This window comes from Peromyscus leucopus, chromosome 7 (assembly GCF_004664715.2).
Source record: "Peromyscus leucopus breed LL Stock chromosome 7, UCI_PerLeu_2.1, whole genome shotgun sequence".
NCBI lineage: Eukaryota > Metazoa > Chordata > Mammalia > Rodentia > Cricetidae > Peromyscus > Peromyscus leucopus.
Window position 1 is genome coordinate 61,085,926 of NC_051069.1, and position 25,402 is coordinate 61,111,327.

Here is a 25,402-nt window from a genome sequence, read left to right on the forward strand (position 1 = left end):
TTGGCCGTGCTCTTCTACATGCTGATGTTTCTAATAATTGAAAACTAATTTCACGATCAAGAAATTCTTGGGCTGGAGAGATGGCCCAGTGCATTAAGCACTGTTTACTGCTCTTCCATAAGACCCAAATCTACATCCCAACACCCTCATTGGGTGGCTCACAACCACCTGTAACTCTATCTTAGGGGATCCGATGCCATCTTCTGATCTTCTTCAGGCACTCACACATACATGTCAGACTCACAGATGCATATACAAAATAAATCTTTTAGAAAAAGGACACTTAAATTCTTGAGGTGTTGTTAATGTTGGTTCAAATGAAGAGGACACCATCAGCACACTCATAAGGAGCAAACTCATTTAGTGAGCCTAAGCATGGAAGAAGCATCAGTGAAAACATTAAGCAAATCTGCGTTAAAAAGCATAGACCCTGAGTTTTGTCTTCTGAGTAATTCACTGACATACATGGAGCTCAGACTTGGGATGATGCTGATGTGTTGTGGATACTGTCAGGGCATAAAAGTCATGAAGATCAACACAATGTCTCCCCAGAGGACAGGACACATTGGAGCCACAGGCTCAAAGGACACTGACTTTAAAGTTCAGCATTTGGGGATCAGGCTTCAGGTTCATCATTTTGTTTGCTGGGTGACAAAGAGTACATTTCTTGCCTAGTGTGAAAACTGAATGCTTCCTATGAAATAGATAGATGGTAAAATCTACTATGTCACTGCACTATTGGATTAATTTCTGTCTGAAATGTGGCCTTGGCAGTGGGAGAGTCTAGGTATGGAAATCTCCCAAGATCAACTTCTTGGAGAAGGAGATTATGCTAGTGTAGAAAGGCAATCTCTATATGATGAGCACACCCTGGTTTTATGCCGAATGGCAGCCTTGAATACTTGGGACAGAATGAAGAAGTAGGAAAGAAAATTGAGTCATTTACAAAAGTTATGCAGGGCCCAAAAGAAACCTTCACCAATTTTTTACAAAGGCTGTCTTCAACAGTAAACAGAATGCTAAAAAATTCAGAAGCTAGTCAGATAATAATTAAATATCTGGCTTTTGAAAATGCTAATACATAATGCAAAAGAATAATTAAGCCATTTAAAGGCAAGCTTAGCACCCTTGGAGGACTGGATCCAAGATACAATGAGTATTGAATCTCAAGACCATGATGATACTTGGATAGGAGAGGTGATTTCCAGAGATTTGAAGAAAAACAGTAATGTCAGATGTTTTAAATGTGGTAAACAAGGTCACCTAAAAAGGGACTGTAAGCAGGGTGTTCCTAGAAACAATGTTTTTTCAAAGAATAATCCCAACAGAATGCCCCTCCCTTGTAGAGTGTGCAGAAGGTGTGGCAAAGGTAGATATTGGACTAATAAATGTAGATCAACAAGGGATAAATAAGGTAATCCTTTCCCTTTGCTATAAGGAAACTCCCTGACAAGTCTCTCGCAGGCCCCCATGACAAATTCAGTTCAGTCCTTTCATGCCATCATGGGTGAAACCCATTCTCAGAGCAATTTAAGAACCTATTACAAAACACATACTGCTCAGGATGATACAATAGCTATAGAAGAGAGAACAAAATATTCAGGAGAAACCATGAAGCCAATTTTTTGGCAAACTTCTATGAATCAACAAAGACCAAAATTAAAAATACAAATAAATGACATTATCACTGAAGGTCTTATTGACACAGTTGCAGACATAACAATAATTGCACCAGAATCTTGGCATGCAAATTGGCCTCTTCAGGAGATAGATGTTCAGCTTTTAAGGACTGGAACATTATCTCAAGTAAAACAGAGTGCAAGATGGGTCAAATGTATAGGGCCAGGAGGACAAGAGAAGAAAATTTAAGCCATATAGAGTTATGAATCTATGGGGCCATGACTTATTGCAACAATGAAATACTCAGATTAACATTCCTTCAATCTCAGAAACAAACCATAAACTAACATATGTTTCTGGGAAAAATATTAGAAGGTATTATAAAGAACAGTCACCGACCATCCAGACTGTACAAAAACAGGGCACAACAGCTGCTGATCTTTCAAAGACACCAACAGCCTTAACTTTAAAATGTTTAACAGACAAGCCCGTATGGGTTCAGAAATAGCCTTTAACAACAGAGAAACTACAGGCCTTAGAACAGCTGGTATAAGAGCAGTTGAATGCTCAGTATATTGAATAATTAACCAGCCCTTGGAATTCTCCTGTAATTGTTATTAAAAAGAAATCTGGTAAGTGGATAATGGTAACAGATCTAAGAGCTATTAACAAGGTTATTCAGTCACTGGGCTCTCTACAATTTGGAATTCCTTTTCCTACTCTGTTATCTAAAGGATGGTCTCTTACAGTTATCAATTTAAAAGACTGTTTCTTCTCAATACCCTTACAAGAAAAATACAGAGAAAAATTTGCTTTCACAGAGCCTGCTTATAATAATTCTCAGCCTGTGAAGAGATATCAATGAAGGTTCTCCCACAGGGAATGTTAAATAGCCCAACACTGTGCCAATATTTTATATGACAGCTGTTGGAAGTAATATGTAAACAATTTCCTCAATCTATAGTTTACCATTTCATGGATGACATTTTACTAGCTGATTTAAATGTAGATACTTTAGAAAGAATGTTTGAAGAAGTAAAGAAAAATTTGCCTTGTTGGGGATTACAAATTGCTCCTGAAAAAACACAAAGAGGAGATTTTATTAATTATTTAGGATATAACAGAGGATTACAAAATTTAAACCCCAAAAGGTACAAGTTAGGAGATATCAATTATGGACTCTTAATGACTTTCAAAGATTTTTAGGAGACATTTCCAATCTACAGACCATTATTGGGGTAAAAAATGATGAACTGAGTAATTTGTTCAAAACCTTAGAGGGTGACAAGGACTTAAATAGTCCAAGAGAATTATTAGCTGAAGCTGAGAAAGAATTGGCCTTGATGGCAAAGAAAATACAGGATGCACATGTGGATTGTTTGGATCCAAAGCTTAATTGCATTTTGGTTATTTTACCCTCTAAGCATTCTCCTACAGGAATTTTAAAACAGAGGGAAGATATATTGGAATAGATATTTCTATCAAATAAACAGAGTATAAAATTAAAAATTTATGTAGAAAAGATCGTTGACTTGATTTTAAAAGGAAAATTGAGACTTCTCCAATTAGCAGGAATAGACCCAGGAGAAATTATAGTAACTTTAACTAAGGATGAAATTGAAAAATTATGGGCAGAAAGTGAATCTTGGCAAAGAGTTTGCACTAATTTTGGGGGAGAAATTAACAGCAAATATCCCAAAGAGACAGAATTCAACTTATAAAGATAGACAAATGGATCATGCCTTGTATTATACAGGAACACCAATATCTGGATCCCCTACATTTTATACAGATGTAAATCAAAAAGGAAAGGCAGATTACAAATCAGAAAATTTAAGTAAAGTGGTTCAAAGTCCTTATAATTCTGTCCAAAAATCAGAATTATATGCCATTCTGATGGTATCATTGGATTTTTCAGAATCTCTCAACATAATTATTGACTCTCAGTATGCTGAAAGAGTGGTCTTATATGTTGAAACTGCTGAATTTATCTCTGATGAGTCAGAATTAACTTTGTTATTTATTCAGATACAAGAAATAATCAGGAATAGGAATCATCCCTTATATATAACTCACATCTGATCCCATATGGGTCTACCAGGCCCTCTAGCACAAGGTAATGATGAGATTAATAAACTATTGATAGGAAATGTGCTGGAGACTTCCGAATTTCATAAAAACATCATGTCAATAGTAAGAGTTTAAAAATTGATTTTTCCATAACCTGGCAACAAGTCAAGAAAATTATAAGGAAATGTCCTATTTATTCTTTATACAATCAATCTCCACTACCAGCAGGATATAACACAAAGGGAACTCAGAGGAATAAAATCTGGCAGATGGAAGTGTTTCATTTTGAAGAATTTGGAAAATTGAAATATGTGCACCACATCAATGATACCTATTCAGGATTTCAATGGGCAACTGCTCTGTGTTCTGAAAGAGCTGATCCTGTAATCAAGCATTTGCTAGACGTTATAGCCATCATGGGTATACCTACACAAATTAAACCTGCCAATGCTCCAGTATATGTCTCTAGTAAAATGAAACAATTTTTTGTTTATTACAATATAAAGCATATTGCAGGTATACCACACAATCTTACAGGCCAAGCAGTCATAGAAAGATCAAACTGAATTTTAAATGATATGCTAAATAAACAGGAAGGTGTAACAAATGCCCCCCCCCAGAAATAGATTACATAATGTTTTATTAATTTTGAATTTTCTCAATACTAAGGAGAAAGGAAGCTTCAGAGAGACATTGGATAATAGGAAAAACTATAGAATTAAATCAGCCTATATACTTTAAAGATGCGATGACCTCAGAATAAAAATTAGGATATGTATTTAATGGGGATGAGGTTTGGCTTTTGTTTCTACAGGTGAAGAAAAGCTATGGATACCATCAAAATTGATAAAGGTTCAATTTGAACAAGAGAGACCTCTTAATTAGAAGAGGTGATAGCTCATCAATCAACATGACCATTCAATTTAAATTAACTTATACAACTAATAAATGCTTTTCATTTGGTCAGATATAACTTGCCAAAAAAAAAAACCCTCCAAATTTAGGGTTGTGGAAGGGTTTTGTTTTTGTCTTTCAGGAAAATGGAAGCATCTAACTACGGAATCTGAAGACCACTGGATAAATGAGACATCTGAAGAAAAACGACAAGTCATCCAGAATAAATGTCCCAAGAAAAAGATTTTCTGCAGGGAATCATGACCATGTCTAACAGCAAATTTGAAGTCTCCAAAAATATGATGGGACCCCACAATGACGATTCCATCAGGATGATGGTAATGGTATTAAGCTGAAAAATACCACCCAAACATTGGCATTGGACTACAAACTGCTCAGGACATTTTCAAGATAGCTAGCTGAGATTAACCAGCCTCACAGACTACTTACGCAAGAACTTCAGACAAGCCTTGTACTTTCCAATTATGCAGAGACTAGACAAATGATACAGCAAACTTCCTCAGGACTTGACAATTAACCCCAAATTTTCTTTTTGAGATTTTCTAAGGATGCCTTTGCCCCCTGACAGCAGGAAGTAATTTTAAGAACACAATGTCCACATTCCCAAGAGATAGGATGAATAGGTTTTTTTTTTTTGTTTTGTCTTTCAATGGGTTATGGTTTATTGTCATTGTTTAGGATGGTTGGTTACAAGCTGTTAATTGTTATTGGTCAGAAAAAAAGTTAAACAAAAGAAATTAGATTTGGGGTTCTTATTTAAAAAAAAGAAAAAAGATGCTACAGATATGATAAGATAAAAGGTAGATTAATGAAATCTACTCTGAAAAGAAAAAAGAAAGAATTTGGATATGAAAAGATAAAAAGGTAGATTATTGAATCTACTTTTAGAAAGCAACTACTAGTTTTAAATATTTTATATAGGATTGAATTTTTGTATACTGTATACAAATTATATATATAGATACAAATTTGAGATTGATTTTGTTAGAAAATACTGTACATATGTTTCTAATCTTGTTCACGGTATTGTACCTATACAGCTCATTTAAATGGATAAACAAAACACAAAAGAAAGGACTGCCAAACCTTGCCAAGAGAAGGTAGGAAGGCCCTTTAGAAAATCCGTCTTCACAGATGAGTCTGTCAGATATGCTAGGCCTGTAGGCCAAAGATGGATGCCCCAATGTTGCAGAAAAATCTTGGATAACTGTCCAGGCAACTGGCTGTTTCTGTCTTTTCTCATATTTTCTGGAAGTTGCTTGTTTACACTTCCTGCTTACTTAGGTATTATTATTTCTTTCTTGGGTTTTTGAGGGAGTTGAAGATTAGATAGTTATAGTTTTCCTATTTAACAAATTTAGAAAAGAAACTCACTAAAGATGTGTAAAGTGTGTAAGTTTGGAAGACATCAAAAGATATTTTTGGCTGGTAATACAAGTTAAGATAGAAAGTGAATTAGGTACAAAAATGGAGTATTTTCTCTGAATTTGTCAAATGTTAATAAAATGGACATTGTTAATGTAGTTCTTGACTGTAAATATTGTATATACTTATTTTACTTATTGTATATAGTTTTTCTTATATTAGTTATAACCTTCTATTATTATTTTAGACAAAAAAGGGGGAAATGTGGTGATATACTGTGTCTTCTGAGGATCAGAGGACAGAGCCAGCCACTAGTTCAGACATAGAGGTCAGGCAATGGTGGCACACACCCTTAATCCTATCACTCAGGAGGCAGAGATCTGTCTGGATCTTTGTGAGTTCAAGGCCACAATGGAAACAGAGCCAGGCAGTGGCAGCACATGCCCTTAATCCCAGTACTAGGAAGCACATATGCCTTTAATCTGGCCTGATGTCTGGGCAGAGAAAGGATTATAAGGTGTGAGGAAACAGGAACTCCCTCTTTTTAGGCTGAGGATTTTGTAGAGGTAAGAACTAGTGGCTGGCTGCTCTGCTTCTCTGATCTTTTAGCTTTCACCCTGATATTTGGCTCTGGGTTTTTTATTATAAGACCTTTTAAAATTTGGGTTACACCCAAAGGACTGGACATCCTATGTCACATAAACTTGCTCATCAACATACATAACCACCTTATTCACAATAGCCAGGAAATGGAACCCTAAATGTCCTTCAAAGAGATGAATTAATAATAAAATAATTTGGTATGTATACACAATGTGAAGACAAATGAAGTCATGCAGTTTGCTGGTAAATAGATGGATCTGGAAAAGATTCTATTGAGTGAAGTAATCTAGACCCAGAAAGACAAGAGTTGAATGTTCTCACTCATCTACCTTCCCTAGCTCCAAATCCTTAGGTGTGAGTATAAAATACTGAGTAACCACAGAAAGTAGGAAAGTATAAGGAGACCATGGAGAGATCTTGGAAGGGGACTAGCAGAATGTGAATAACACGAAGTGGGAAACTGGAAAGGGGGTTTGAACTGGAGAGGATAGAAGAAGGTCAATACAAGAAGAATAAGAGACAAAGAACAGATAACACCAAAGATATTTGATGAAGCCTCAAGGAATCATATTGTTTTAATTTACCAAAAATTGCACTATATATACACACAATATATAGGAAATTATAATGCCAATATGCCACCTGAGCTGACAATACTCTCCACAAGAACCATAAACTAAGAAAAACCCAAGTAAACAAGCATAAGAAACTGCCTTTAAAATGTTTACTCAAGGCAGTCCAAACTATTGCCCAAACAACATAGATTGGAGATGCAGACCTTGGTTCCCTCTCAGGGCTGTGGGTGGTCCCTACCCCTGAAAATAGCACATGCTTAAGACACAGGACTTGGATGATTTAAGCTGGGTCTGACTTGAAAAGCCTTTGCTCTGTGATGTAGCTTCCCATATACCGTAAAATATTTTTGCCAACTGCTAAGGGAGGGAAGCAATTAAACAGTCTTACCAAACAGCAATATCTATGAACCATGACAGCTACCAGAAAGGCAAGACATCCATAAAGTTCCAATAAGTGGCACTCACATGTTGGTGGTAACCAGAAACTGTCTATTTGGAATTAAGGACCACTCAGGAGAAGGGAAATCATGCCTGGTACTAGAAACCTGGCCAATTTTCCATAGCTTTTCATAAGTCATGAAGTTTAGAAAAGAATATGACCTCCACTTTCTTAAACTATCATTATTCCTTACTACATCCTAAATTGTATCTTTATACTCACAGGTAAGTGTAGCTACCATCCCTCACAAAAGAAGCCATACTCTATAGCAAATGGAGACCATCACAGAAAACCACAACTGGACACAACACAGAAATCAACAGATCAATCATGGAACCCAGGCCTAATGGATGCACCTACATCACAGCTCCCGCATCCATGGCTCAGGGAACTTCATGGAAGCCAGGCAAAAATATTGTAAAAGTCAGAACACCAGAAAGCCTGCTGTGAAACAGCCTTTCCTAGAAGTGTCTATATAAACAGGAAAACAATGGTACACAAGAACTACAGGCAAGTATTGACGTCTGGGAGAGGGAGAATCAGCCCCTCTCAGGGATAAGGCCTCTTATTGGTGGTTCAAATGCATAGTGGTTGGTCCTGAAATCATACACACACCACCACCATCAAAACAGTATTTCTACATATTTGTGCATATGTATACATATATATGCATATGCACACATATGAATGTATGTAACAATAATAAAGAAAAAGGGGATACCAATTTAGGAAATGTGGGGTCATGGAAGGGGTTCAGGCAGGGTGGTTGGGATTGGATAGAGAGAGAAAGGGAACTGGGGAAATTAATGTAATTCTATTTCAACGAAAAATATATTTTAACAAAAGAAAAATTATGTATTTAAAATAATTTAGAAGAAATGCTTCCCTTTAAGCATTATCTACCACAGTCTTGTAGTTTTTCACCAATGAGCAACTGAAAGACAAGCAAGAGCTTTGTGAAGATATATTCCTAAAATTTTATTTTTGTGGATATGTAAGAAAATCTAAAACATTTTAAATAAAAGCATCAATTTAGCCAAAGATGCCTCTCACTATTAAAATCAATCAGTTCTATGACCCAATAATAATGTTCAGTTCATTGCTGATGAGAAAAGCTACACACTTTATCATCATGATTCTCAGGATAAAGAATAGACAATAAAACAGCTTCAGATATGAGGAAAATGCTTTGATAATGCATATTTAACCTATGCTTGCCTCAGTGTTTATAGATCAGAACTGAAAACAGATATAGAAAGAATTATAACCAGAGAAGAAGAAATGGTGAAGGAAATCAGATAATTAATATTCAATTAAAATTGGAGAAATGTGTAAACCCGAGGCAAACCACAAATGGCCTGAGTCAAAGCTTGAGGAGCTAAGGAAGGTATCATGATCTTCACTTACTGCTTATAAGAAAAGAATATTATTTGCTTTAGAAAAGTTGTCACAATTACATGGCCGCTGTAGTGGGAGCTGTTTGAGCCATGTTCTGAAGCCCCACCCCTAGTGAGATATCAGTTGGGGGTGGATGGCCAACCCATGCTCCCACATGGAGGAGTTGGGTACCAGATAATGGGATTAATCCACGGAGTCTATTTAATGAGCAAAATAATTTATTTGGGGGTTAACTCACAACCACAGGAGATTTATTGTAGGGTCCAGGAAAGTTGAGCTATGTCCCACGCTGACCTGCCTGGTCCAAGATCTCAGCATCTAAAACCACGAGGTAGGAAAGAGAGAGAGCATACAAGCATCCCAGGTCTTAAGGGTGCCCCAGCGGCCACGCCCCAGGGGCATGTACCTCAAGGTCATAGGGAGGAGTAACAGCTACCTGCTACCTCACTGGGAGCGGTGCTTCAGGGCATGGCTCAAAAGGCCACGGAGTGAGAACAAGGATAATTCAGACACTGCTCTAACTCTTGAAGACTTGGGAAAGAGCAGTAGAAGCATAACAGACTACAGACACAGTTGCAACCAGTGTTCAGAAGAGAGTTAGAACACACACTGGCAAGAAATTCTCACTCAAAAGGAGAGAGAAAATAGAAGATGTTGAAAAATAGTATTCAGCAGTTAGCTGTAAACCATATTTTCTGAAAGTTAAATCCTAGATCTACCTATTATCAACTGCAACTCTGGGCAGATTTCTTAACTTTTCTATGCTCAAGTTTTCCTTAGCTGTAGAATTAGAAGTTAGCATGAAAATTCAAGATTCTGGAGGTCTTTTATTAGTATTTGGCTACGGGGGGGGGTGTTTGGGGAATATTTTTTACTATTACTGTAAGGGACCAGGGGAGTTTTAAATATTGAGTAATGTAGAGCTTTCAAATCTTATACTAAAGTAAGGAGGGGGTGGGTAAAAATAACTAAAATTCATTATATAAATATATGAAACTGTCAGACAAAAAAAATTAAATTTAAAATGAATTTATCACTCCTGTAAAAAACAGGAATGGTGCCAACAAGACTACTAAGCAGGGAAAGGTGCTTAGGTTGTTGTTGCTCAGACCTGACTCCCTGGAACCCATATGAGGGTGAAAAGAAAGAAGAAACTTCGCAATGGTGCCCTGTGATCTCCCAACATGTTCTATCACACACACACATATACACACACACACACACACACACACACACACACACAACCACACACACAGAGAGAGAGGGGGGGGTAAATGTTTTTCAATCAATTGGAATGGGAATATAACCTTTATAAGAAAACCTGCACTACAAATATCATTTCTAATAATCTATTATTGTTAATGTCATCAATGTGTACTTTATATATGGTCAAGTTTTGGTCTCATGTCTTCTAAGGGGGAAATTCCATGATGATGAACTTTACTCTCATGAGAAAATACCATGTTTCCAGTAATCCCTAATGTCATCATTGTAAATAGTCAGGAAGTTCTTGCTGTGTAAGAGACCTTGTAGCAGCATCCTAACACGAGTCAGTGTGAGGTTCCTCAGCATGGTAAGACAACGTGCTGGAAATGCTGATGTGTGTTCTCTCCCTCATAACAAATGCCTAAAATGAGTCCTGCCTGTGTCTACAAACTGCACTCATTACCTGATGTGTCTGCCCAGAAGAGATGGAAGAGATGGCCCAGATGACGTGCATTGCTGAATTATTTCAGTCAGCCTCTTAGATTTGTGACTTACAAAGAACTAGAGAGTGGCTTCAAAAATGCGAAGAAAAGTTTGCTAGCAATGCAGCCTCTGAACCTATGTGCCTGTTAGCAGAATGACAAGTCAGTGTTGCCCAGGCTTAGTGGGAGGGACTTGTAGGTCCAGCTATGGCACAATTTCAGGGGAAGATTGCAAGGTCATGGCCTGAATGGGGAACTTGGTGAGGCCATCTCCAACAGTTCAAAGAGAATTAAAGATGCAGCTCCATGTAGAATGTTTGCCTGCCATGTCCATGGTCTTAGATTCAACACCCAGTCCAAACAAACAAACAAATAAAACAAAAAAAAATCCTCTTCAGTCTTATTTGAACATTCACCAGAAAAGCAAGGCCCAGTTTTCACAAAAGCCTGGGCAAACAGAGTATGCTTAGAAAGTGGGTGACCGCTGCTGCATATTTCCAGTGAATTTTCCCCTTGATAGAGCTGGTCTTTACGAAAACACGCCTCAGAATAGCATTTGTACTCTTGTTCTCTGGTTATATAAGGTTATATATACATACATACAAAATATATCTCTTATCTCAAATAATATCTCAGGAAAAACAAAAAAAGGAATAATGATTGAATTTTATGAAACCTTTGATAGATGAGCTCAATAAAACTAGGACTATGTTAAAATGCATAAATTATGTGTATCTATATGCCTAGAGAAAAAATAAGGAAATAACTTAATAGAGTGACATTTTATTTCACACATAAATAGTGACAGTATTTTATTTCAGGTGAATTTTCTGGGTTTTTTTTTTCTTTTTCTGTTTCCCATTGGAAATGAGCAATATTTTTAGAATATTAAAAAGAATAAGTCTGTGAAGCTTGTTCCTAAATAGGATATTTATAACACACTGTCACCTCCCAAGGCTCAGGAATCATCCTGATAGGAAGGGAGAAAAGAGTGTTTGAGTCATAGGTGGTGAATTGCTGCAGCCCAACAGTGTCTTCTGGACATGACAGGGCCATTGAGCATGTGAGCTCAAAGCAGTTGTGCAACTTCCACAAGACCTGCACAAAACAAGCCAGATGAAACCTCAGCATGTTGTTGGGGTGGAGGCAGGAGAATGGCATGGAGTCCTACGGTAGCTGAAGGGCTATTGGCAATTGATGGCTGCTGAAGTGGGACATTTTCTTCAGAGATGGAGCCACTGAGAGGCTGCCCATGTTCCAGTAGACCATCTACACCCATGCTCCAGTAGACAGCCTACACCTGTGCTCCAGTAGACAGCCTACTCCCATGTCCCAGGAGACAGCCTACACCCGTGTTCTAGCACCCATGCTCCAGGAGACAGCCTAACCCTGTGCACACACTGGCAACTCTAAATTAATTCAGTGGGTTTTTAAAAGAACACATGACATGAAGTTGGGAGGGCAGAATGGTGGTGTAGACAAGAAAGGAATGGGGGTAGATTTGTTCAAAAATCATTATATGCATGTATGACATTCTCAAACAAACAAGTAGATTATTTAAACCTGTGTACTTCAATCAGATTTTCATTTTGGAGCTACAACTTTGCCAGCCGGACAGAATTTCAAGTGCAAACAGATAGCAGGCCTCACAGACATACCTTGCTGCATGGAGCACACCAGTATATGAGAGCCAGGAAGGGCAGTCCAATGGCAACCGCAAGGACCACGAGAAACTTGACTGCCATGGTCTGCTGCCGTAGACCAGAGAGGTTCTCATACCATATGGACAGGAGCTGTTGCTGGCAGTTTGGATGAGCTACGAACTAGCAGTGAGACAGCACACAACAGTTTGATTAAAGACAGGTGAAGTATAGGCTAGTCTCTGGAGTCTAATACGTCTTTCTACACTTTCCCATGAAAAATGTGATTAGAATTAACAACCAAACAAGCCATCTAACTAGCAGGCATCAATCAAAACAGTACTCACTCTGTACACAAGTTCAGATATTCAAAGCACAGAAAATGTTTGGGTTTTTAACACTATAAAAAGATTCTCAAGTATTTTTGCCCAAGTGCTTTTATGAATTCTATATAATTTTTTAAACAAGAAAGAGCAAGATTAAGGTCATCCTAGGTTAGATGTGGAAATATTGTTTATGAAGATTTGTTTCTAAACGTGTGTGTGTGTGTGTGTGTGTGTGTGTGTGTGTGTTTGTGCATGCCTATGTTCCTGGTGTGTATGTGTGCATGCATGAGTCCACATGCCTTCAGAAGACAGAAGAGGGAGGCATCAGGCCTGCTAGAAGCTGGAGTTACAGGTAGCTTGTGAGCCATCTGATATGGTGCTAGGAACTGGCATTGGTTATTCTGGAAAAACAGTGTATGCTTTTAACTACTGAGCTATCTCTCCAGCCTCAAATCACTGTTCAAAGCAAACCACATCGTCCCTTCACTTAGCTGGGATGGCGTGCTTTCCACAGAGGTAGCATTCTGTACCTGTGCCAATTCTACACATTCAGCTCCTCTGGGAGACACCTGCTATCTCCTTTACTCTTTCAATTATAATTCTTTTATAGAATTCTTTATTCTCACATATTTAATTTGAATAATGTATTTTCTTATATTTATTTATATTTTATATAAGAGCAGTTAACTCTAGTCAGTATACAAAAAAGCAATCTTCTAAAATAAAAATTCATAAGGAAAAGATCAGGTTATGTAAAAAACAAAAAACATTTCAGATGAGTCTTAAGGATAGTTCATCCCAAAGACAGTGAAAGTAAAGTGTACAGTTCATCTGTTCAGAATGGCAAAGCGTGAGAACGTCACTGGGGGGGGGCCTCTGCACACTGTGGGGAGTGAGCCTCTGCACACTGTGGGGGGTAGTGAGTCTCTGCACACTGTGGGGGGTGAGTCTCTGCACAGTGTGGGGAGTGAGTCTCTGCACACTGTGGGGGTGAGTCTCTGCACAGTGTGGGGAGTGAGTCTCTGCACACTGTGGGGAGTGAGTCTCTGCACACTGTGGGGAGTGAGTCTCTGCACACTGTGGGGGAGTGAGTCTCTGCACACTGTGGGGGGAGTGAGTCTCTGCACACTGTGGGAGTGAGTCTCTGCACACTGTGGGGAGTGAGTCTCTGCACAGTGGGGAGTGAGTCTCTGCACACTGTGGGGAGTGAGTCTCTGCACACTGTGGGGAGTGAGTCTCTGCACACTGTGGGGGGGAGTGAGTCTCTGCACACTGTGGGGGGGGAGTGAGTCTCTGCACACTGTGGGGGAGTGAGTCTCTGCACACTGTGGGGAGTGAGTCTCTGCACACTGTGTGGGGGGAGTGAGTCTCTGCACACTGTGGGGGGGGAGTGAGTCTCTGCACACTGTGGTGGGAGTGAGTCTCTGCACACTGTGGTGGGAGTGAGTCTCTGCACACTGTGGGGGGGTAGTGAGTCTCTGCACACTGTGGGGAGTGAGTCTCTGCACACTGTGGGGAGTGAGTCTCTGCACACTGTGGGGAGTGAGTCTCTGCACACTGTGGGGAGTGAGTCTCTGCACACTGTGGGGGGGAGTGAGTCTCTGCACACTGTGGGGAGTGAGTCTCTGCACACTGTGGTGGGAGTGAGTCTCTGCACACTGTGGTGGGAGTGAGTCTCTGCACACTGTGGGGGGGTAGTGAGTCTCTGCACACTGTGGGGGGGTAGTGAGTCTCTGCACACTGTGGGGAGTGAGTCTCTGCACACTGTGGGGGGTGAGTCTGCACACTGTGGGGAGTGAGTCTCTGCACACTGTGGGGGGGAGTGAGTCTCTGCACACTGTGGTGGGAGTGAGCCCTCTGTCTTTTTTGGAAGAACAGTTACAAAATATTCTGAAATATAATAAAATAATATTATATTATATTATAATAAATATAATAAAATAATATAATAAATATAATAAAATAATACATAAAGTAAAATTCTAACATATTAATTTCACATCCAAGAATTATTTGCAAATTTAAAACAAGTAAATCATTTAAAAATGACTACTATATAAAAATGGTCAGTGTCTTTATGACTGAAGTTTTAAAAAAATATAATAAGCATCATTGCACAATAACTGATTACATGTGTAGAATGACACCGCACAGCCACAGAACAATGAAGATAAGAACTTGTGGAAGCAGACAGTAATGGTCAATTACTCTCTTATTTTAACTGGGCAGATTGAGAGGCACCTGATTTACATGGAATAATTACCATAAACATATATTGCTTTTATATTTTAAAGAACTATTTAAAAAAAAACAAAACCTTTTTTAGTAGCTAGAAATGGCTCTGTGCTTAAGAGCACTTGTGCCTCTTTCAGAAGAACAGCCCCAGTCCTCACATCAGATTCAAGCTCCTGAAACTGCAGCTCCTGGGAGTCCAACACCCTCTTCTGGTTTCATTGAGCACGCACGTACACACACACACGCGCACACACATACATACATACAAACAACTTAAAAAAAATCTTCATGCCCAAGAAAAGAGGTCAGAGGAGTAGGGATCAATGTCTAAAAAAAGAATCTAAAGAATATTCTACAAAGATCCTAGGATTCAAACCAAAAGAAGAATTGAAGCCACTGTTTCAAATTGTAAACTAGTGACTGATTAGAGAATAGAAGCATCTGAAATACTGTAACTAAGTTCGTTCTCTTCATACAGAAAATGCCTTCGGGTTTCCATGTATGGAGTCATTGTTGTTATTATCCGAGTGATGCAAAATGACTGTGATTCTCTGCGTTAAAGACTGACCAACCCTGTGCCATTCTGTGCCTCACTAGAGGCTTCCCTGTTCCTTGAGATGCCTTCCTGCTTTGCATATCCACCCAGAGGAACTGAAGCAACGAAGAGGCCTCAAGCCCGACCTTACTTTTTTTACTTCATATTTAATGGCAAGTTTTAATCGGCTGAGATTCGGACGGCCGAGGTCCCCGGGCTGACGAGTCTCTGCGTCCCCGTTCAGGATGGCCTCGACTTCTTCCGTGTTTCTGCAGAGATCCAGAAGACCAACCACGAAATCTTTGCACTGCATGGACAGCTTCCTGTAGTCATTCTGGGAAGATAGGCACAATTAAAACAAGGAAGAAGAGGCTCATTTTGCCATGCTTGGCAGAATTTTCCAGATATTTGGGGGGGGGGTTGTACATTTCAAGAGGAAAAATCAAGTTTTAGGTTTGCCACTCCTGATTTGTTCTGGCTTTGGTTTTGCTTTGAGAGAGGGTGTCACACTGTAGCCTAGGTGATATGAAACCTACTGGTCTCAGATTTGCAGCGATCCTCCCCCATTAGCTGCTCACGTGCTGAGTCTAGGATGGGCACCTCTGCCCAGCTTGGTTTCACTGTGTTTTATTTTAAACACATTTTGATCCTGTTCTGCTGTCTGCCCCCTGAGCTACATTGTCACCATGAAGATTTTTCTTGAGACTCTAAAATAATGATATTTGCCCAAAGAATCACTAAAATTATTTTGAAGGATTTTGTTGTGCCAAACTCACTACCTGATCTGGGAGAGATAAAACAGCCAGCTTTCCCCGCAACATGACTACCTTGCTTTGCATAGATCTGTCCTATATGGTATAATTTCACCATTAAGTTATAAAATATATGCTTGATAGAACATTGGAAGACTATGTGCTGTGTTGACACACCTGAGACTCAGAGCATTTAACACTTACCTGGACCTTCCTTCCTTTTTTTTTTTTTTTCTTTTCTTTTTATTTTTTTAAGACTAATTCTCAAGTACCTCAAGATGGCTTGAATCCCTGATCCTTTTGCCTCCACCTCTCAGGCACTGGGAATACAGATGTTGTGTTTCACAACAACTGGCTCATCAATTATCTTTTTAATGAATTGTTATTCTTATTATGAATTCAGCACAGGGTCAAAATATAAGATCTATGTACAGATTCTGAAAACTGATATTCTCTTTAGAGAAGAAAAAGTTTAGTCGGGTGTGAGTGTGTATGTGTGTGTGTGTGTGTGTGTGTGTGTGTGTGTGTGTGTGTGTGTTGGGTGTGGGGGTACCTGTAATCCCAGCACTTGAGAGACAGAAGCAGAGGGGTGGTGAATGCCAGGCCAGTGCAGGTTAAACAGTGAGACACAAAACCATGTTCCGTGGAGAAGCCTTTACTGTGGTACTGTATTACCCAGTGAATTAACATTCTTCCGAGAAGGAGTTAGAATGCAGGCTTGAATGACTGCAAACTACTGCTGTCGTTCTGCACAGCATCTCTTCACATCTTCATTAGCCTCTTCCCTACCTTCCTCCCTCCTTATTTTCTTACCCTGAACTAAGGTCATACACATATCACGAAATGTAACCAAGAAAACCTGCTGTGGTGGTCTGAATGCAAATGGCCCCATAGGCCCATAGGGAGTTGCATTATTAGGAAATGTGGCCTTGTTGGAGTAGGTGTGGCCTTGTTCGAGTAGGTGTGTCAATGGGTGTGGGATCTGAGTCTTCAGACAGTCAAGCCAAGCCCAGTGTAACTCTCTCTTCCTGCCCTGGTGGATCCAGAGGTAGAACTCCCAGCTCCTCTCCAGCACCATGTCTGCCTGAGTGCCGCCATGCTTCCCACCACAATGATAATGGACTAAACCTCTGAACTGCAATTCAGCTCCAGTTAAATGTTTCCTTATAAGAATTGTCATGGTCATGGTGTCTCTTCACAGCAATAGAAACCCTAATTAATACACCTGTTATCAGAACCTGCTGTGCAGCAGGTAGATATAATATCATTTAACTGTCATATAATTTGCTGAAAGTAAATAAGATGTCCTAATTCATTCACTTAGAACTGTTGACATCCGACCTTGGCATAAATCTGTTTGGCCTCAAACTCATTCATTGCCTTTGAGGACACCACATCATCTCTTCTTCACAAACGCTTTCTCACTTTGAACTTTGAGATGACAAGCAAGCAGGACAGATGCCATTCCCATCTAGGATGTGAAAAAAAAAAACAACCCTATTTCCCAATTGCACAGTCTTTCCAGCAATGCAGATCTAATCAGCTGTTTCTCCATCCTAAAACTGTCCTGTGCTTCCAATTGAAAGGTCCCTTAGAAAGTCACAAGGGGAGAACACTGGAGAAACCTTGTGGCTCCGGGTGCCAGTCAACAAGATCATATTTTAGCGATGCTGCTCTGGAGCACAGCTTCGTAAGTGATGCATGAAAAACAGCTTCATAATGTGTGCCAAGTGACCCTCAAAACTCTCAGTGACCATGAAATCTGCTGTCTTTGACCAGATTCAGCCCCATAAAAGGTGAGTGAGAAGGGAAACATTCTGCACTCCAGGACCATGCTAGAAGCCACGGTCTTGCTAAACTACGAGACCAGAGGGGCGATGCATCTGAAGATCAGGATAGGGCAGAGTCTTATCCTCCAGATAATGCCAAGTGCCCTGATATGCTATGGGAACTAGTTTCAATCTGGGATTCCCTATCTTTACAATAACAGTCACTAAAGGCACACTGATCATACCTCTGCCATAGTTGATATGAGAAGGGCAAAAGAAAAATGAAGACTACCCTATCGGAAATGTAAAAATAAATTATATACAATCTAAAATAAGAATTAAGGAAAGACACTTCCCAAGATGCTCCTAACTTTTCTGTGTGTTCAGCCTCAGCAGTGGACCCCATTTCACTTAACACCTTTGATGACAGCGTTTATCCTTTGAGGTCCCATGGCCACTGTGAAGTTGAAGGAGCAAGGAAGGAGACAGACACACACGGGATTCCCAGTGCAACAGAAGCCCTGAGGCAGATTGTCCTGACCGTCCTTTCTCTAACTGTGAGCTATCATCTGTTGAAAATCTGTTGGAAGGAGACTTTCTCTGTCCATTCATTTCACACTTCAGCAGGAAACACAAAGGAAAAACACACTGTGTGCACACGAATGAGACACAGGCAGAATTTTACTGCATTTGTTTGTTTACACTTCTGTCTCTTTTCAACAGACTCACAAATTTCCCCATTTTTATTTAATTAAAATATAGTTATGTAATTTTCCCCACTCCCTCCTATTTCCTATGCGTCCTATTTACCCTTCACACTCCCTCCCAAATTCATGGAGCATTAACCATTGTTGTTACATATACTAAATGAATAAAAACATAAATACAGCCTGGTGAGCAGCTCTGTGTTGCCTGTGTGTTTGTTTCTAGGTCTAAAGAATTTTTCTTTCATAACCATCTCAGGGGGCTCATCGCTGAGTCCTCTCTCTGTAGCTGTTAATCTGTGATCTACTTTTGGTGGATTGGTCGTTTTCCCACCCCGAGTCTACCAGTTCATGAGCATGAAAGGTTCCATTGTCGAGGGTCTTCCTCAATCTCTTTCTTCAGATAGTTAAAGTTTTCTTTGTAGAGGTCTTTCATATCCTTAGACAGTTTTTTTTTTTCCTAAAATGTGTTCTGAGACTATTGTGAATGGGAGTGTGTGCGTGATCTCCTTCTCAGCATGTTTTTCGTTAGAAAGGCTACTTGTTTTTTGTGAGTTGATTTGATTATCTTTCCAGACTTCTTACTTTTCTTTTGAGTCTACACAAGCTGGCACAATATGCAATCAGCAAACTTTGCTAGAGAATGTAAAGAGAGGAATGTGGAAGGATAGAAAGTGTAGCCTTATCTGAATTCCTGCTTACTGCCTAATAGACACGTGAGGTAGGATATAGTAGCTCACTGTCTGGTCTCCTGTAGACACGTGAGGTAGGATTCGTAGCTCCTTGTCTGGTCTAGTGAATGCTGTTCTGTCATGAAGTTAGAGTGGGAATCATGAATCTCAACAAGAGTACGTTTTCTCCTTCCTCTTTGGTCAGGACTTCAGCCCTATGCTCCCGGTGCTGTGAGTCTGCCTTGCAGGATGTATCTCAAGTAAGCGACAGCCTCTGTTCACTTATAAGATCTGATAATAGACACATGACTTTACTACTAACCAATACTTCTTTTCAACCCAGCCAGTTTCTTGGATGATACTGATCTTTCAAGCAGGCAAATGGCCCGGCATTTTTAAATGTTCTACAACAGAACATAGCAATGATTTAAAAATAGACACAACAGTCATTTCTCTGCCATTCTCTTTCCCCATTCTGCAGCAGAGGCATCTGGAGGGCCATGTGCGTGTAAGTGCTTGGACCTCTGGGGAGACATAATGGAGCTGGAAAAGCTGCAGAAAAACTTCCTCTTCAGAATTACAAGAATGCTGAGAGTCCTTGCTGCTTAAAGGAAATGAATGGGGAGCTGAGGGGCAGTAAAGGGAATCGCTGCATCACTACAAGCAACCCAAGAGGTAGAGGGACTTAGAAAAGAATTTAGAGACAGAGCTCACAGGAATACATAGAGACACCAAAAGGAAATTGGGACACTGGGGACGTGTACTTGTGGACAAGGCCACCCTGTCCTGACCTTTCCCTTTGAACTCTCTCACTCCCGGTCTGAGCTTTGACTTCAGCTGGAAAATATGCTCTTCTACAGTATTAAAACAAAAGTTCTGGACCTCCGTTTTTTGGTTGTTTGTTTGCTTACTTGTTTGTTTACTAATTTTTCTGTCTGCTGCCATGTCTTAACTCTGATTTTAACCTTACAATAGTCAAGATCTCACATTATTCTCTAAAGCCTATTTTCTTAATATATTTCATTCCTTTACAAAATAATATCACATGTACCAAGTAATAAGGGATCTTCCTCTAATGATTAATCTATTTCTGTAAACCCTGAAGGTGTCCTGTGTCTCTCCACATTCCACCACCTGCTAAAGAGGATGCCTGGTGGTAGAGATGCATGTGAATTAGTGTTAAAATGATTCACATGTGTGCTCAAGTGAAGCAGCGAGAGCTGGGATCATTCTTAATGTATTTACCCTTTTGTTCTCCACCATTGATAAGTAATATACCTTCCTTGAGTGAAACGCCGGCTAGAGTGGGGTACATAGGAATTAACAAGGACCACTGAGCACAGTAGCCCTTCTCATCCCCGGCTTTTACTTTCCAAAGTTTCAGACTCCCATGGTCAATTGCTGTGGGATGGTCTGTATGTCAAATTGCTCTGATTGGTCAATAAATAAAACACTGATTGGCCAGTGGCTAGGCAGGAAGTATAGGTGGGACTAACAGAGAGGAGAAAAGAAAGAACAGGAAGGCAGAAGGAGTCACTGCCAGCCGCCGCCATGACAAGCAGCATATGAAGATGCCGGTAAGCCACGAGCCACATGGCAAGGTATAGATTTAGAGAAATGGATTAATTTAAGCTATAAGAACAGTTAGCAAGAAGCCTGCCACAGCCATACAGTTTGTAAGCAATATAAGTCTCTGTGTTTACTTGGTTGGGGTCTGAACAGCCATGGGACTGGTGGGTGACAGATTTGTCCTGACTGTGGGCAAGGCAGGAAAACTCTAGCTACAGTCAATAGTGGTCAGAAAATACTAAATGGATGGAAAATTCTAGAAATAAAAATTTCCAAGTTTTAAATTGTGTGCATATCCTGGTAATGTGATGAATTCTTTCTTTCATCTCTGTGGCTATACCTCCCCTGTGTCCTGTGTTCAGTAATAATGGCATCAAGGAGCTTCCCAGAAGAGACTGGACTGCAGTCTCTCAAGCTGAGGAGAGACCATCTTCTCAAGGTGTATGGACTAGAGACAATTAAGTTATCATGTGCTTGGATAAAATACTGAGTTCAATGAACTGAATTGATTCAAGCTGCATAAGTTTATTAAATTGAACAGTGATGAGGTGCAGTGGGGCGATAACTCAGTCCATCAAACGTTGGCTATGCAGGCTTGAAGATCTGAGTTCAGTCACAGCACCAACATAAAAGGTCAGGCCTGAGCTAGGAAAAGGTCTAATCCCAATGCTAGGAAGGAAGAGGCAGGCAAATCCTGGGAACTCTCTGACCAAGCCGCCTAGCCAAATAAGGAGCTCCAGGTACAGTGAGAGATCCTGTCTCAAACCTAAGGTCCAGGGCTGGTGAGATTGGTCAGCAGGCAAAGGTCCTTGTCACTAAACCTTATGACTTACGTTCAGTCCCCAGAATATGCATAATAGAAAGATAAAAGAGACTCTCACAAGTTGGCCACTGGCCTCCATATACATTCCATGGCTGGAGAGCATGTGTGTGTGTGCGCGCACACACACACACACACAAATGTTAAGAGTAACTGAGTAAGACACTCAAAATCCACCTCTGGGAATCACATGGTCATTAACACACACACACACACACACAAATGTTAAGAGTAACTGAGTAAGACACTCAAAATCCACCTCTGGGAATCACATGGTCATTAACACACACACACACACACACAAATGTTAAGAGTAACTGAGTAAGACACTCAAAATCCACCTCTGGGAATCACATGGTCATTAACACACACACACACACACACACACACACACACACACGCACACGCACACGCACATGCACACGCACATACAAACATATACACAAAGCAGTAAAAAAAGAAAATGAACATAATCAGACTGGAAACCCAGGAGGAAGTTCAGCAGCATGTGGATGCTCTTTGGCTTGGAATCTGAGCTTTCACCTTCTCCAAATGTGTCAGGGACCATGTAGACAAGGACTGGATCTGATATCATATCTTTTCGTAGCCACTTTTAATAAGAGTCTGCTTATAGTTCGACATGCCTGCTTCCCTCATGTGTACAGGACTATTCTGCTTCTTGTCTCATTCTTGGCCTTCCAAAATCCCATTCATTCTTCCACACATGGAAGTACTGCCTTCCAGGCCAGTTGGCTGAAGCCTACTATGAATTGAATCCTTTTCTTTAACTTCTATAGCACAATTGTCAAAGCTCAACCTCACAGTCATGCTTTATTTTTATGTCATGCTTATTCATGTATTCACTGCCTCTCAAACTGTGTCTTTCTGTCCCAGTGGCATCTGTCATGGTATACTGCACACAGACATAGTATGTTTTAAGAGAAAGAAGCTGAAAATCAGAAGGAAACTGTATTCTGATCCCAGCTCTGCCATTTACCAGTTGTTGAATTCAAGTCCTACTAAACCTTCCTATCCCCCAGTTCTCAAATAGAATAGAAAAATACCTACTTGGGGCTATGATAAACACAAAACATCTGGTAGAAAGTAGATAATTGCAGCAACAATTATAATACACTTATTCAATCAAACATAAATTGGGAATGGGCAAAGGACTCAGTCAATGAAGTCCCAGCTTCACAAGAATTAGGACTTTAATTGAGATTCCCAGAACATGTCGTTAAAAACACAACAACAACAAAAACTGCACACTGACACATCTTTGCAACCCCAGCAGTAGTTCAGACAGGTGGAATCAATGAGCTCTGAGAATGCTCAAGGAAGACACCCCATGTCAGCTGTTGGCCTCTACACATATACACATGTGTACATCCACGTTTGCATAAGCTCACATGAACACATACACATACACCCCACATACACACACCCATAAAGTCCCATCATGCACAGTAATTAGCACATCATGGAAACATGGAAACAGAGCCTGGCTTTGACCTTGCCAACATCATACTTTCTCTCACTCTGAGCCTTCCAAATTCTGGTCCATTCTTCCACACATAGCTGACATGACAGCTTCTGCAGAACTTTGCTGAAACCTGGGAGGAATTAGATGTGCTTTGCTCTAATATTGTGCAGCACACTGCTCATAGATCTACTTAGTGTTTGAACTTTGTGATGTTGCTGCTGCCAATGACCTACCTTGAATTCTTTCTCAATGTTGGCAAGCACAGCCAGCTCATTGCTGAGTTCTAAAGCTGTCATGACTGGATCTTCACTGGACAAAGACAGGTATGCTGGACTTGCCAGGCCTTTGTAGGCATTAATCCTGGATCTGGAGTGACTGAATGAGTCATTCTTTTGTTTCTGGCTGCATTCTGTACACTTGCAGAAGTAATCATGAGGCCGTTCAATCCGGGCACCCTTTCTCAGGAGTGTGTGCACTATTTCATATTCCTGGCAATGAGCAGCCAGAATGATTGGTGTTACATCATGGGAGAACCTAGTCCCATCTTCATCATAGGCATAAAAGTCATCTTGCTGGAGTTCAGACTGGCTGGGGCTTGTGGCTAACCTCTTACCTTCAGCAAAAGCTGGATGGTTGAGGATTGCTTCCACAATCCGTACATAACCTTTACTGATAGCTAAAAGCAAAGCATCCCCAACTCGAGACAAGTTTTCCTTCTTGAGCAACAGCTCTGTAATTTCCAGGTGCTCATTGGCTACTGCCAATTGCAGGGCATTCTGGCCCATGTAATCCACACAGTTAACATTGAGGGAGAGACACTCCTCTAGCATTTTCCGCACCACCGGGATGTTGCCATATTCAGCTGCATCTAGAAAGCGTTCCTCCTCAATAGACAGGCTTGTTGAGTGATCATTAAACATGTATGCTGGTCCTCGGTTAGCCAGTCTTCTTCCCTTCTCACGGAGAACTGTCTGCCGCCGGTGAGTCAGTCTGTTCTCATTACCCCGGCTGCAGTAAGACAGAAAGATGATGAAGAAATCATATTAAGAGCAATTTCTTGTGCCAAATGACCTGTCATTCATCTAATGCAATCCACAAGTATATTAGATGTTGCCTCAGCATCTCTAGACCTACTAGCTGATAAGATGAAGATGAATTTATTTGTTAATGAATTCTAAGAACTTCTTATTTAAGAAAGATAAGTACTTTATAGAGCTTAACTTTCCAATTCGAGGTGGAGACCTTGGCGATGGCCATCAGTTTCCTTATGTCATTCACTTAGAGATATTAGTGAGCATTTCTGAACTGCAGATTGCAAACACTTGGGAAAAGCTATTGGCCACTGTGGTGGTTAGTTTTAAATGTCAACTTGTCACAACCTACAGTCACCTAGAAAGAGTCTTCATGAGGGATTATCTGGATTCACTTGGTCCATCATGACTGTGGGGGTTTTCTTATTGATAAACTGACTCAGCTCAGTGTGAGCAGTACCATTCCCTGTCCCAGACCCCTGGATTGTATAAGAGTAGTGAGGGCAAGCAGAGTAACAAGCAAGGAGGTATCACAAATGCATTTCTTTCTGCTCTTGTGTGTGGCTAGGCTGTGCGCAGCTGTCCAAAGCACCTGCCCCCATGACTTCCCTCCAGGGATGGACAATAACCTGGAATCATAAGCCAAATAAACCATTTATTCCCTAAGTTGTTTTTGGTCAAGGTATTTGTGACATCAACATAAATGAAACTAGAGCAGAGAGCATGAAAATGTTTTAAAACGGTGAATAGAACAGAAAATTCATTCCAAGTCTTCAGTATCTACTGAGTCATTCCCTATGATAGACTAGTACATTACTCCAGGAAAATTGATAGTGAACAATACACTTTTTATTTCTTTAAGTCTTATCCTCTAAAAGCAGAAATAAGTATAATGCTCCATTACCAACTGCTTAGCTGTTGTGATGAGCCTATAACATAGCCATCTAGCCTAGCTGCTAGGAGAAAATGGCATGCCAAAAATGGAACCATGACTGGGTCACATGAGTGTGTGTTTGGGAGCTTAGGCTTGAGGTGGGAGTAGATGGGAGCTTTCTTCAGCAGAGGAAATGTACTGAGGAAGAACTTTACTGAGATAATTAATGCTTGGACTCTGTTAACCTGTAACATCACTGTAAACTTGGAGTCATGATCAAGAATATAGGAAGAAAGGAAATCTTAATGGTGAGGACTGTT

At 40.2% G+C, this 25,402-nt stretch overlaps 1 protein-coding gene across 3 annotated transcripts in view; it reads right to left on the minus strand.

Annotated features, from left to right (window-relative positions):
• Positions 1-25,402, minus strand: part of Trpc6 (transient receptor potential cation channel subfamily C member 6) — a 105,416-nt gene that overhangs the window by 24,223 nt on the left and 55,791 nt on the right. For all 3 annotated transcript variants that reach the window (XM_037207765.1, XM_028890952.2, XM_028890954.2), the window contains exons 2-4: positions 23,411-24,185; positions 15,561-15,743; positions 12,332-12,496 (exon numbers count right to left, since the gene is read on the minus strand). In XM_037207765.1, the coding sequence (XP_037063660.1) occupies positions 12,332-12,496; positions 15,561-15,743; positions 23,411-24,185 (1,123 nt within the window). The remainder of the gene's footprint in view (positions 1-12,331; positions 12,497-15,560; positions 15,744-23,410; positions 24,186-25,402) is intronic.